Source organism: Oncorhynchus kisutch, linkage group LG14 (assembly GCF_002021735.2).
Source record: "Oncorhynchus kisutch isolate 150728-3 linkage group LG14, Okis_V2, whole genome shotgun sequence".
Taxonomy (NCBI): Eukaryota; Metazoa; Chordata; class Actinopteri; order Salmoniformes; family Salmonidae; genus Oncorhynchus; species Oncorhynchus kisutch.
This window is the reverse complement of record NC_034187.2, coordinates 39,800,298-39,815,051: the sequence shown is the minus strand read 5'-3', so window position 1 is coordinate 39,815,051 and position 14,754 is coordinate 39,800,298. Positions and strand designations below refer to the sequence as shown.

At 43.1% G+C, this 14,754-nt stretch overlaps 1 protein-coding gene across 3 annotated transcripts in view; it reads right to left on the bottom strand.

Annotated features, from left to right (window-relative positions):
• Nucleotides 1-1,046: 1,046 nt before the first annotated feature.
• The window catches only part of LOC109903859 (nuclear receptor coactivator 7), a 57,505-nt gene continuing 43,797 nt past the window's right edge, over nucleotides 1,047-14,754 (bottom strand). For 2 of the 3 annotated variants that reach the window (XM_020500857.2, XM_020500855.2), the window contains exons 4-16: nucleotides 14,607-14,686; nucleotides 11,764-11,874; nucleotides 9,396-9,575; nucleotides 8,836-8,967; nucleotides 8,538-8,722; nucleotides 7,780-8,186; nucleotides 7,416-7,572; nucleotides 7,005-7,173; nucleotides 6,685-6,801; nucleotides 5,531-5,683; nucleotides 5,090-5,185; nucleotides 4,351-4,424; nucleotides 1,052-4,176 (exon numbers count right to left, since the gene is read on the bottom strand). In XM_020500857.2, coding sequence (XP_020356446.1) covers nucleotides 4,041-4,176; nucleotides 4,351-4,424; nucleotides 5,090-5,185; nucleotides 5,531-5,683; nucleotides 6,685-6,801; nucleotides 7,005-7,173; nucleotides 7,416-7,572; nucleotides 7,780-8,186; nucleotides 8,538-8,722; nucleotides 8,836-8,967; nucleotides 9,396-9,575; nucleotides 11,764-11,874; nucleotides 14,607-14,686 — 1,997 coding nt within the window. In that variant the 3' untranslated portion in view covers nucleotides 1,052-4,040. Of the gene's footprint in view, nucleotides 4,177-4,350; nucleotides 4,425-5,089; nucleotides 5,186-5,530; nucleotides 5,684-6,684; nucleotides 6,802-7,004; nucleotides 7,174-7,415; nucleotides 7,573-7,779; nucleotides 8,187-8,537; nucleotides 8,723-8,835; nucleotides 8,968-9,395; nucleotides 9,576-11,763; nucleotides 11,875-14,606; nucleotides 14,687-14,754 lie in introns of all 3 variants that reach the window. The other variant, XM_020500856.2, reaches the window with a different exon arrangement.

Sequence of the window (14,754 nt, the reverse complement as noted above, 5' to 3'; positions counted from 1 at the left end):
TAATAATGTGCTCCATACGGTCAAAAACAAGTTTAATTTAAGAACACGAGTGGGGCTTTTAATATTAAATCTAATTTGTGCCAACAAAAAAGTGATCCATAGGCCTAATGGACACATGCTCAAACTCGAGCAGTTTTGATAGACACAAAGGGGAAATTTGTAGTTGGTAGATCCATATTTTAGATTTTTTTGTACTTACCAACATTTTCGTGATATCCAATTGGTAGTTAGTCTTGTCCCATCGCAGCAACTCCCGTAGGGACTAGGGAGAGGCGAAGGTCGAGGGACATGTATCCTCCAAAACACAACCCCGCCAAGCCGCACTGCTTCTTGACACACTGCTCGCTCAACCTGGAAGCCAGCCACACGAATGGGTTGGTGGAAACGCAGTATAGCTGGCAACCGAAATCAACGTGCATGTGCCCGGCCATCACAAGGAGTCGCTAGAGCGCGATTGGACAAGGACATCCCAGCCAGCCAAACCTTCCCCTAACTCGGACGACCCTGTGCCAATTGTGCACCGCCTCTGGATCAAACCTGGATCTGTACTGACACTTCTAGTGCTTTAGACCGCTGTGCCACTTGGGAGGACACTACATCCATTTTTGTTACTTGTAAATTAATGATATATATATATATATACACCTATTGAAGAATAAAACCTATAAATGCCTCATGAGCTTAGTTCAACTATCACACCCCATGAGAACCCAAAATATAAGCTTGTTTTTCTCCATGGTTTGAAAACATAAATGTAAACAAACACTGTATAGCCTCACAGAACATGGTTAAAACAATAATTGTGATATCATGGATAGTCAGTCCTTGCATCCATAGTGGTCTTAATCTGAGAGTGGATACCTTTCTCCAGGCCCATCCCTCAGCTTTTTAACCAAAAGACGCAGCTTTGTTATTGTTTCAACTGTGGATTCGCCCTTTAAAACAGCTGCAAATAATCAAGATATCAAAGTGTCACCAACAAAAATGTAAACAGGCCTATAGCAAATGCAGAACATGGTATACATTTTTCGGTAGTGCTCAAAGCATTCCATTCCATGAGAGCAGCATTTATTTTTCAACTCGAAGCAATGCGCAATCAGTCCTCCATGAAAACAAAATCGTAAACAACAAGAGTAGGGCTAGCTAATAAGTCCTTCATTTTGGGGTTATGCTCAGGTGTAACAATTTGGCTAATCTATACTTCCATATTTCCAAGTCATATTCTTGAAGATCAAGGGGTATTAAATGAATTGGAATGACTGGAAATCTGACAGACGTTGGTTTTTAATGTAAAGATAATCTAAATTGTATTATTATCTGTAGTAGAAAGCAATGGGATAGAAGAAGCCTACAAAACCAACCCAAAGTGCAATGCAACATCCATTTATGACCAGCTATGTAAACTAACATGGATTTATCCTGCAGTAGGTGTCATTCGATTTGTAATTAATTTGTGTAATGCCTCAAGGGGAAATTAATCTAAATGTAACAAAGGAATCAGATTAAACTTGACTAACGGTTTACAATTAGAAAGTGACCTACCCAACCCTGCCTGCAAATCTATATGTGCGACCAATAAACTTTGATTTGGATACTTAACTAATTTAACTGGTTTGGAGGAAACAACAACAGCCTAGGGAAGTCGAAAATAAGCCAAAACTTCGAAATAAAACTGAACCATCACTTTAAGGGAATGTAACTGGATCCTGTGCCAGACCCAAGTAAAACGCCAATAAAAGGTTGTGTGAAAATGAATTAATTTTTCCCCTAATGACTCTAGGTCCACCACATCGATGCCAATTACTTCCTGGACGAGAAGTCCATGAAGCCTCAGGAAGATGCCACATTTAGCTTCTCTGGGGGGGGGTTCGAGGACCCCTCCACTGTGACTTACAGCCACTTTCTTTTCTCAAAGAGGGGCTGGAGAAAGCTAAGGAATACCTAGCACAGTAAATGCTGACAGCAGTCAATTTTGTGTTTGTAAATTAGGGTAATTCCTCTGAAGGATAATGATCAAATGAAACGCTAAACGTCTAACTTCTGTGTAGGGATCCGATTCCTTCGGCGCTGGCAACTTTTCAGGTTGTTTCATTAGCATCCAACATGATCAGTATTACAAGAACCTCTTCAAATGACCGTGGCAGCTATACCAGTTGAGCCCTTCTGAAGACATATGCTTTAGACATGTTTTTTCTATAACTGAACTCAATAGCTAGACGTTCAAGTAGACATACTTCTCATCAGTCAGAAAAGTAGCCAGCTTTTAAAAGATCGCTTTGGTCTTAGATACTATTGACCAATTCATATTTAATTGTTGTGAGTTCAAATTTGTTTTACTCACTTGAAACGTTCACACCAAAACAAGCACACACCATAATGCATTGTACTAATTAGTGTTTTCTTAATAAGCACTGTTTTGCAATATGTAAAGAACCATAGATTTATGTAATACTTGTCAGTCATTGTTGGAGTGGCAGAGCAGGTCAAGTCATTCCCTCTGGAGTTTTAGCAGTTTGAGGGCCTGCCTGAATGTCCAAAGTTGGCTGGCCAAGGCCTGATGTCATTGCTAAAACTTCTGCAGGCAACACGCCTGCTCTGTTCCCGAGGTCATCAACAGCTGTCATGGAAACACAAAAAGTTGATTGCTGGCACAATTGTAATGTAATTGCTTTCCTATGAAGCAAAAACATTGTTGATGTAGATCTCATGTTATGGAACTACAGGTTAATTAAACACCTTACCCATGAGATCAGAATTTAAAGTGTGACTACACCAAAGATTATCTAACACAAGCAACAGTTATTAAGAGCGAGATTAAATGGATTTAGTGATATTCTTCGGGTTCTACCACGTGTACATTGACACTTGAAACAGGTAATATCTTAACAAAATGTAATTTCTCCATCCTCTAAAAGGAAAGATTCACCCATTTTGAATGTTATATCATATGTGCATCACTGTTCTATCAATTTCTAGGGTCCTTTCATGTGTATCTGAGCTAGTCGTTGTTCAAGCAGGCTGTATTTTTTTGCCTGCTTGAACAGCAAATAGCTCAGATAAACATGAAAGGACCCTAGGAATTGATAGAACATCGCTCAGAGATGCACAAATACAATAAAACATTCAAAATAGTTGAATCTTTCCTTTTAAGCACTGCAATGTAGGCACATGTTAGCATTGCAGAGGTAGTCATCCCCTTGAAATAACCTTAGACTATTTGTGCCTAATTTTGTGCAAAAAAAAAAAAAAAATAGATTGAGTCTTGATTGTTATTTTCAGTCCCGTAAGCTTGCAATGACCACTGGATGAAATCGATGTTTCTCAAAAAGTATCAGATAAAGACATGTTATAATAACATTAGCCACATTTTGTCTACTTGTTATATTGTGGGAACATAGATCTAACTTTTGATCAGTGACAGCAACTTTCATGTATTGTTTGATTGGGTAACATAAAACATTTCTATAAATATTTAGGTTAGACCATGTTCCCCCAAGTCCTTTTTTTTGTTCGCTTTGACTAAATGTGTACATCAGTTCATATAATTTGGTCTATATGCAAAAAGGGGCATAGTGAGCCCCTAGTTCTTCGAATTTCAGTTCCTCCATTTTACAAAAGAGACAGCCACCTTCAGGTTAGCGATTCACAGGCAGCAAAAAAGATGTGTAAAAAAAAAAAAAATGGTGCTAGAATAACAGTGCCAATTGTGCTGGGGTGGAAATGCAGGCTTACACATGCAGGTAGGCCTTCAGATGGAGATCCATTGCTAGAAGATGTGAATTCCACCACTGAACTACAGTATCCACAAGGCAGAGTCAGATGACCGTGAGGACCATACCAACCTGCGAAAGAGTGTGTGTGTGTGTGTGTGTGTGTGTGTGTGTGTGTGTGTGTGTGTGTGGGGGGGGGGGGGAATTAAGAATTAAGTCAAAATAGTGAGGTACATCCAACTCATTGTTCTAGAGTCTTGTTTAAAGCAGTCATTGGACAGCCAGGCATCATGAGTGGGTGTTGCTAGGCAAGTTGAAGAGGGCAGGCCTTCACCAGAATGTCCACACCTCCAGCTCTATGACGTGGAAGTCGTCTCTTTCTGAGAGGCAGCAGTTGTTGAAGGTGTAACAGGGGCTACTCCTGCCCAGGTACAGCGTCTCATCCAGCCACAGGCCAAAGTGACCACTGCGGAAGAGAGAAAGAAATGCAGTTCATTGTTTTAAAGTAAAGTCATGTGTTCTCCTAAACATATTTGCACATACTGTAACACAAAGCAATGGACAGTAAGTGTCACGGAAATAGAAACAGCATCAAGAAAACCATAATGTAACACATTTCTATAGCTGGGAGTGGCTCTACCTTCCTCCTCCGATAGCAAAAGAGTCCAGGTCTCCCTTTATGAAGAAGGAGTTCTCTCTTGTCCATCTGAAACACTATGGCAGGTGACAAGGGCAGAGTCAGTCAGGGACACCAACACAGTACCTTAGGGTCCTATCTGATTAATGCTTTACTTCTCCGACAGCCCTTTCCGCATTGCAGACCAGGTGAATTGATCAATGAACTTGGCCTTTGTAATAATGCTCTGCATATACAGTACACTATTTATAGCACAGGAGGCTGCTGAGGGGAGGACAGCTCATAATAATGGCTGGAACGGAGCTAATGGAATGGCATCAACATGGAAACCGTGTGCTTGGTACCATTCCCCCTATTCCTCTCCAGCCATTATCACGAGCACGTCCTCCCCAATTAAGGTGCCACCGACCTCATGTGATTGATAGCAATGAGTTCCTAACTTCTTAAATGTTGTTTGTGCTTAAAAAGGAAAAACGTGACCTTTCATAATCCAGTCATGCATTAAAATCGATCATGTGACGTTGGTAGAGACCTTGACGTGAATAGTAATTTGGCTGCTGTGGAAACTCCTGCAATATTACATCAGCAAGACTTGCAACAAACAGTATTGTCTTCACTTAGGTTGACAAAACAATCCTGCAGCAATACCTTAAGACACATTTCGGATTAGAAAATGTGAGAGAGAATTGTTTGGCAATGGTTGTGTATGCATCATAGTGTGTGCGTGTGTGTCTTGTCTGACCTTGAATCGAGGATGCAGCATGAAGAGGAATGTCTCTCCTGTGCCATAGAAGGTCTCGCTCGGCCTCAGTGGGTGAGAGAGAAAGCTCCCAAACACCTGGGGCACAGAAACATAACTACCATTAACAAAAGCACAACCCTCTGGTAACCAAACAAGACCGAGCTCATACAATGGAGGTCTTCATAGGTGACCATAAGTCCACAATGAACTCTTGTGACTCCTGGCAAATCATGTTATTCAAACCAACCCCACCATAGTTTCTGGAGCAGTTGTGAGTGTCTGAAGTCAATAGTGCAAATGCCATGAAAAGCAAGTGCTCTATGGTACGTGTTTGTGTTGAATCTCTAAAGCGGATAGATATTAAAAATGTTGAGGGTGGTGCGTGGAACATTGGAGAGTTTGACTATTACATTTCAAATCTGAGAACATAAAAAAGATCACCTGATTGAGCGAGTCCTTGATGACCATGAGTACAGGCGAGTCACTGCCGTTCAGCTTCCGGTAGAGGGACTTGAGGCTGGAGCCGTGAAGAGAAGTGCTGTAGGCCAGATGCCACATGTGGCCCACTGTCCTGGGAGGCAACTCGGCTGAGAGCTGGAGAGAGGGAAGTATTGAGAAGGAGATAGGGTTGGAGAGCAGGGGCACAAGTGGGCTCCCTAGTGGCGCAGCAGTCTAAGGCACTGCATCTCAGTGCTTGAGGAGTCACTACAGACACCCTGGTTTGAATCCAGGCTGTGTCACAACCGGCCGTGATTGGGAGTCCCATAGGGCGGCGCACAATTGGCCCAGCGTCGTCCGGGTTTGGCCGGTGTAGGCAGTCATTGTAAATAAGAATTTGTTCTTGACTGACTTTCCTAGTTAAATAAAATAAAAATAAAAAATTAACAAAAATCTTCCTATGTTGAGCTAAAGATAAAGGGAGAAAACGGTAATAATTGATATCCAATTATATTACCCCTTTCTTTTGCTAAGCTTTTCCTCTGTTGAGCTAATCATCTATCCAACAATGAATGAGCCTGGACATGAGACATTTGAAGATCCGACCTGCAGATGCCATAGCTAATGTATTGGTTCAAAGTGCTCACAGCACTGCTCTGCTTAAATCTCTACACAGGAGTTCGCTACCAGCATTCTACCTTATACATAACCCCCTTTGTGAGACATGACCACAGTAGGGGTTGAGTATTTTCAGTACTCTACTCAGCACAAAGGTTCAGTCATGAATGGCTCTGTATGTATGACTGAAGGCCAATGCTGCTTGAGGGAGACCGAGGCAGAAAAGTCAGGTTTTGTCTCAGACTCTGGATGTATCTTTAACCCCAGACCAGTCTGGGAATGCTGAACTTGTAATGCATTTGTGGAACTAGAGGCAAGAAGAGGAATGTGTGCAATTTCTTCTATATGTGTGGTGCGGACCAGTGACATGTCATGAGAAGCCTTAACTTAATTTCCACTTGGGGATTAAGGAGGTCATTATCTCTTCCTTATCCAATAATGGATGAGCATAATCTTACATTGTGAATTTATCCATGTGCTATTAGATCAGACATAGTTTTGTGAAGCTCCGACATACATGTCTATGGTTGGGTGCGTACCTCTCTGACAAGCGTTGCGTCCAAGATGCGACTCTGCTCCACAATCTCACACAGTCCCTCTGGATCTTTGTCCATGACCAGAGGTAGTCTCCCGCCACCATCCTCCACTGACACCATCTGCAAGAGAAGAGACACAACCTAGTTATAAGCCCATTAATCTCGCACTCAAACTTGACACACGTCGCACTCAAACAACAACTCCGGACCCCACTCCACCTAAAACACTGCTCAAACTTCCCCACGCTCTAGTCAAAGTTAATTTTTGTGTTCAGCCACTACAGACTTTAGGACGTTCCTCGATGACTTTAATATACACAGACCTCCCAGTCCTCCCCAGTCCGTCCGTGGTTCTTGGACACTTCTTCCTCCTCCTCCCCGTTGTCAACCAGTACAAACTCGTCTTTGTCGCCCTCCCCCTCCTCCGACCCTCCCTCCAGTACGCATAGGTCAGGCCTCCAGTGGCTCAGATAGGCGTAGAGCTCGTCTGAGCTACAGACAACAAGACATGAGAGCAAAAAGATTTAGTGTTAAAGACCTCTGACTTACTTCTAGTGAGAATTGTAAAATTCTCTATATTCCACAGCAGGGGAGGGCAATGAAATTGCTGAACAAGACATGTAAACATTATGTAAATGTTAGACAGTGTCAGTGCGAGGTGCTAATGTTCACAGAATGTAAGTAGAGTGTTAATGCTAAACTAAAACAGTCTTTCTGTGGCTCCAGACTGTTACCTCTCCTGGGAAAAGGCGAACCAGGCATCCCTCCGGGGTAAGGTTTTTGTTGTCCCCAGCTGCAAGCCTGCAGCCACACCCTTCTTACCAGCGGACCCCTGGAGCCGCAGCCTGACAAACATGAGACACCCAAAAGTCCCTGAAGGTCTAGAGAAGCCTGGAGAAGGAGAGAATTATGGGGAGGGGGGGAAAGAGCGAGAGAAAAGGGAAGAGGAGAGAGAAAGTGAGGGTGTAGCAAAACAAAGGAAATTAGTAGGAACCATTTGTTATGATACCATCTTCCTACAAACTTATCAAGCAGACTTCAACTGCTGCTTGGGATAAAACAATGACATAAAACTATTGACTTGATTCCTTTCCTTACCTGACATCCGATTCCTCACAGACTGCTCCTTCTCCGTCCCCTCTCTGTCCACCTGCTCCATTCTCACTAGATTTTTCGTCCCTGCTGCCACTTGTCCTCCACAACAAAAGGTGGCAGCACTGCTCAGCTCAGCCCCGGATGACTGCACAACCAGCTCTTCCAGTGGGCTTCCCTTCCCCTCCAGCTGCTTCTCTGCCTGAGTCATGTCACTGCTACTCTCCTCCTCAGCGAACCCTTGGACCAGGCTGAGAGCCAGGGCAGACCTCAGCTCCGACGTAGCAGCAGAGACCAGCACTGGGACAGTCTCCCCCTTGTGCTGTGGGCTACGGCTGCTTCGCCTCCCACCCTGCTGGAGCGTCTTGCCAGTTTTGGAGACCGTTTTCTGGGTCTTTTTAGTTCCTTTCCACCTAGTAACAGAAAAACAACCACCCATGTATGTTGCATGTTCTGCAATGTGACCCAGCAAGCGCTCCTCGATACCATAGAAATCAATGGACCAATATCATTGGCTATACTCCATTTGCACTGCTAGATATCAGAGAACATACAGAATATTAGAATACACACCCACAGTGATCCAGTCATAGTGCGTATTTGCGATCTACCGATTTGCCAGTTCTGCCCAGCATATAGGATTATTTTAGTGACCTCCTCGGTTAAAACGCCTTTCCAGGCAATGTGAAGACACAGTATGTTGATCTGTGAAGAGCTGCACCAAATATGTGTGTCTCAATCATGCACAGTCATTTAATGCTGACCTGTGTGTGGAGGTGTTGAAGTGCACGTGGGAAATGTCCGAGTAGAACGAGACAGAGTCCAGGCTGTCCACTGAGCAGGACAGCAGGTACTCCTCACAGCCGTGCTCCATCACCAACGGGTGGGTCTTACACGGGTCAAAGAAGATCTTATTGGACGTCACTAGCAAGATACCAGAAACCACACCCTGGTGAGAGAGAGAGAGGTGAGAAAGGTAAGCGGGTGGTGAGAGGGGTGAGCAAGAATTGCGAGAGTGAGGTAGTTGAGAGTTGAGTGAGAATGGCACTAGTCTCCACCCACCTTGCGGTCAGTGATGTAGCGGCTGAACAATTTGAGATATGGCATGGCGGCTTGCCCTTCCCTTTGGGAGCACTCGGGAGGGAGGGCCAGTAGGCAGAGCTGTCCGTCAGGCATTGGCACCGCCTCCACATCCTGGAAGAATCAAAACAAGCACGGAGCAAAAACACAACCGTAGCTCAGTAATATGCACTTCTCCGCTTGACTTAGTGTCTAAAGCAGGCATTAGCCACTCGTTATACAGTGCTTTATATACACAGAGCTGACTTAGCTGGTTTTAAAATAACTGTTCTCACAGAAATCAATCATTGCCATTAGCCAGTTAGCCAAGTTTTTCCAGTCCTGCATTGGCTCTTATTCTATTGAACAATGTCAGCCTAATTTAAAAACTGTTAGTCTCTCCTGACAAGAACATTCAATTCTACCATCGGAAAAGCAAGAACATACTCCATTAAAGGCCTGATAGGAGCCAGATCATCATGGTTAAATCATTTTAAAACATTGTCAAATGTACTTCCTCTTCTGTATGATTTGTGGAATAAAGTCATTCACATTATCCTTACCAGTAGTTTGTCATACTCTGCATCTGGTGACGGGGAGTGAGGGCTGGCAGATGGGGCCGGAAAAAGCCCATGCCCTGGGTTAGTGTCCAACTCTGGCTCCAGCCTGAGGTTGGGGTCAAGGTGCATCACTGCGGGAGATGAGCCTTGGCCAGAGCCTTTACTCTTGGGAACGCGGAGGTTCTTCAAATGAAAGCACAGGGTAACATCACAACACATAGTCGTGCACTGCTGTAAATACAACTCTGCCCAGCCTAAGATCTCCCACTTCCTCTTTCCATTGTACTGTGAACTTTAAATCTGCTTTACTGTCGTCTTATCTGTAGCCTACTGGAGTGGAGGGGTGGATGCTTGATTTGGTAACCATGCAAATACAGGTAACTGCCAAAATTAAGGAAACAAGTAAATGAGGGATACAAAGTATATTGAAAGCAGGTGCGGTCCCAGAGTGAAGCAATTAACATAATCATGCTTAGGGTCATGTATAAAAATGCAGAGTTGCCCATTATTTTGGCTAACATGGCAGAGGAGATCTGTGACTTTGAAAGAGTGGTCTCAAAGGAGCATAGGGGGAGAGTGTCAGTCACCAGACAACCCAACTGAACACTTATGGAAGATTTGAGGGGCGCCTGAGACAGCATTTTCCACCACCATTAACTAAACACCAAATTATGGAATGTCTTGTGGAAAAATTGTGTTACATCCCTCCAATAGTTACAGACAATTGTAGAATCTATTCAAAGGTGCATTGAAGCTGTTCTGGCAGTTCATGGTTGCCCAACGCCCTATTAAGACATTTTATGTTGCCGTTTTATTTTGCCAGTTACCTGTAGCTTCTCTGAAGGCTACATAGTCTTTCCCTCACTTTGCATGTCAAATCAGTGGAAGGTACAAGTAAAACACATTATACACACACACAAAAGTATGTGGACACCACTTCAAATTAGTGGATTCGGCTATTTCAGCCACAATTTGCTGACAGGTGTAGAAAATTGAGCACAGTCATGAAATCGCCATAGACAAACCTTGGCAGTAGAATGGCCTTACTGGAGAGCTCGGTGACTTTCAACGTGGCACCGTCATAGGATGCCACCTTTCCCACAAGTCAACTGTGCTGTTATTGCGAAGTGGAAATGTCTAGGAGCAACAAAGGCTCAGCCGCGAAGTGGTAGGCCACACAAAAATCACAGAACGGGACCACTGAGTGCGGTAGCGCGTAAAAATCTGTTGCAACCTTCACTATGTTCCAAACTATCTCTGGAAGCAACGTTAGCACAAGAACGGTTCGTCCGGAGCTTCCTGAAATGGTGGAGCTGCACACAAGCCTAAGATCAATATGCGCAAAGCCAAGCGTCAGCTGGAGCGGTGTAAAGCTCGCCACCATTGGACTCTGGAGCAGTGGAAACGCATTCTCTAGAGTGATGAATCATGCTTCAATATCTGGCAGTCCGACAGACAAATCTGGGTTTACCGGATCACAGGAGAATGCCATCTACCCAAATGCATAGTGCCCACTGTAAAGTTTGGTGGAGAAGGGATGTTTTTCATAGTTCGAGCTAGGCCCCTTAGTCCCAGTGAAGGGAAATCTTAATGCTAGAGCATACAATGACATTCTAGAATATTCTGTGTTTCTAACTTTGTGGCAACAGTTTGGGGAAGGCCCTTTCCTGTTTCAGTATGACAATGCCCCCATGCACAAAGCGAGGTCCATACAGAAATGCTTTGTTGAGATCGGTGTGGAAGAACTTAACACAGAGCCCTGACCTCAATCCCAACAAACACCTTTGGGATAAATTGGAATGCTGACTGCGAGCCAGGCCTAACTCGCCCATCAGTGCCCGACCTCACTACTGCTCGTGGCTGAATGGAAGCAAGTCCCCGCAGCAATGTTCCAACATCTAGTGGAAAGCCTTCCCAGGAGAGTGGAGACTGTTATAGCAGCAAAGGGGGGAACAACTACATATTAATGCCCATGATTTTGGAATGAGATGGTCGACGAGCAAGTGTTCACATACTTTTGGTCATGTATTGTATTATGTCACTACCCTGAAACTTCATACTGGGAAAAACATATGCAGATATAAAAGATAATGTACATCTTGTCAGTGTCTGCTCAAATGATGAGGTTGATCGTACCCATAGGCCTGTAATTAATGCTTTTTTCCCCCTGTGACATTTCAAGGAGTCACATGTTGAGTGAGGAGAAGTTACAGAACATGTCATATATATATATACATATATATACACACACACACACACACACACACACACACACACAGTATAATGTGTAAATGTAGGCTCTGGAAGATACTGTATGTATGTGTACAGGATGTAGCATCTGATAAAGGGTGGGAACCATGGTGACTCTTACCTGCCGGGAGATGAGGGAGGAAGAGATGGAGAGCTGCCTGTTCAGCTTAGTCTGATCAGCCAGGCTATTGCACTTGGAGGTGACACTGAACACCGTGTATTCATGTTGAGCCTGTGTGTACGCAGTGCAGAAATCCATTTTAGGTAGTACTCCAATATTTTAAGAAATCAGACCAAATAAATGCCAATCTGTTCTTCATTTGAGGCTCCACAGTCCTCTGACAAGCCCAATATCATGTGAACCCTCCATCCGCTCCTACACAACACAGGATTTAGCTATTGACAGATGGTCCATTGACCTAAATTACATTCCCGATGCTTGAGACTCCATGTCTGCGGGCATTATTCACACTCCGCTACTGTATGTGTGTGTGGGTATGAGAGAGTGTGTAGGAACATGCCTAATTGCTTGTATGCTTTTTGTGTGTGTAAAACATTTTTAAACAAGACAGTGATACAGGCTACCAGTTCGGCATTATTTGAATACTGGTTTAGTGAATCAACTTCATACATGGAACTCATTGATATTTTCATAACACAGAAGTTTATAGACCAAGTATTAACTGCAAAGAATACAAAGGGTATAAAATAGACATACATTCTGAGTACTCCATATGTTGCATAAATCAATATACACACACGTCACCCCTATACCAGACTCAAAGCAATATTGGTCCTTGAAAGCATCTTGATATGCTGGAGATCTTTTCAATGTATATTTTCTAGACAGAAAGGCATTGCAAAGGGATTTTCTAGACCGAAAAAAAACAAAGTTATTGAATACATGTTTTTGCCTTGATTAAGTTGTTTAGGCTACAGTAAGATTTTACAGTAGTTCCACATAGTGTTGAAGTCGGAAGTTTACATACACCTTAGCCAAATACATTTAAACTCAGTTTTTCACAATTCCCGACATTTAATCCTGGTAGAAATTCCCTGTCTTAAAGTGGTGATCCTAACTGACCTATTTTAAGAACGTGAAATGTCAGAATAATAGTAGTGATTTATTTCAGCGTTTATTTCTTTCATCACATTCCCACTGGGTCAGAAGTTTACATGCACTCAATTAGTAGTATTTGGTAACATTGCCTTTAAAATGTTTAACTTTGGTCAAATGTTTTGGGTAGCCTTCCACAAGCTGCCCAGAATAAGTTGGGTGAATTGTGGCCCATTCCTCCTGACAGAGCTGGTGTAACGGAGTCAGGTTTGCAGGCCTCCTTGCTCACATGCTTTTTCAGTTCTGCCCGCAAATTTTCTATAGGATTGAGGTCAGGGCTTTGTGATGGCCACTCCAATACCTTGACTTTGTTGTCCTTAAGCCATTTTGCCACAACTTTGGAAGTATGCTTGGGGTCGTTGTCCATTTAGACAACCCATTTGTGTCTAAGCTTTAACTTCCTGACTGATGTCTTGAGATGTTGCTTCAATATATGCACATAATTTTCTTGCCTCATGATGCCATCTATTTTGTGAAGTGCACCAGGCCCTCCTGCAACAAAGAACCCCCACAACATGATGCTGCCACCCCAGTGATTCACAGTTGGGATGGTGTTCTTCGGCTTGCAAGCCTCCCCCTTTTTCCTCCAAACATAACAATGGTCATTATGGCCAAACAGTTCTATTTTTGTTTCATCAGACCAGAGGACATTTCTCCAAAAAGTACGATCTTTGTCCCCATGTGCAGTTCCAAACCATAGTCTGGCTTTTTTAATGGTGGTTTTGGAGCAGTGGTTTCTTCCTTGCTGAGCAGCCTTTCAGGTTATGTCGATATAGGACTCGTTTTACTGTGGATATAGATACTTTTGTACACGTTTCCTCCAGCATCTTCAGAAGGTCCTTTGCTGTTATTCAGGGTTTGATTTGCACTTTTCGCACCAAAGTACGCTCATCTCTAGGAGTCAGAACGTGTCTCCTTCCTGAGCGGTATGAAGGCTGCGTGGTCCCATGGTGTTTTTACTTGTGTACTATTGTTTGTACAGATGAACATGGTACCTTCAAGTGTTTGAAAATTGCTCCCAAGGATGAACCAGACGTGTGGAGGTCTACATTGTTTTTCTGAGGTCTTGGCTGATTTCTTTTGATTTTCCCATGATGTCAAGCAAAGAAGCACTGAGTTTGAAGGTAGGCCTTGAAATACATCCACAGGTACACCTCCAATTGACTCAAATGATATCAATTAGCCTATCAGAAGCTTCTAAAGCCATGACATCATTTTCTGTAATTTTCCAAGCTGTTTAAAGGCACATTCAACTTAGTGTATGTAAACGTCTGACCCACTGGAATTGTGATACAGTGAATTATAAGTTAAATAATCTTTCTGTAAACAATTGTTGGAAAAATTACTTGTGTCATGAACAAAGTAGATGTCCTAACCGACTTGCCAAAACTATAGATTGTTAACAAGAAATGTGTGGAGTGGTTGAAAAACGAGTTTTAAAGACTCCAACCTAAGTGTATGTAAACTTCCGACTTCAACTGTATCAATTTCCCCTTTACGAAATCTGATAACGTTCGAAAGCTGCAGTAATAGAAGCTTTTTCATCTGTACGTGATATAATTACGAACATTTATTTTCAACACATATCTTGCAATACACTGTCCTTCCATTATAACTGTTGTAGAGCCTCAGAATATACCCGTGCATACCCATTGACATAAGGAAGATCTGTGACTGATCTGTGACCACTGTTTCACTGAAATACAGCTGGTCCGACCTAGGAACCCTCATTATCCGAATCTATCTATACCATATATTATGCACTGTATTGGTTATCAAATGTGAGGGTGCAGCAGGTCTTTAAGATCATTAGCATAGGATTAGGTCTACATAAGATTGTGACTCACCATAGTGTCTACCTTGTCATCTGACAGGTGATCTCTGCCCTTGGACTTGGCCATGGTTCCCTCCATTCCACATCTAGGCTCTATGAAGGCAAGATGTAAAAACATGATGTTGAGAAGCGATAACTCTTTCCACCAGTACTCTGCTTTC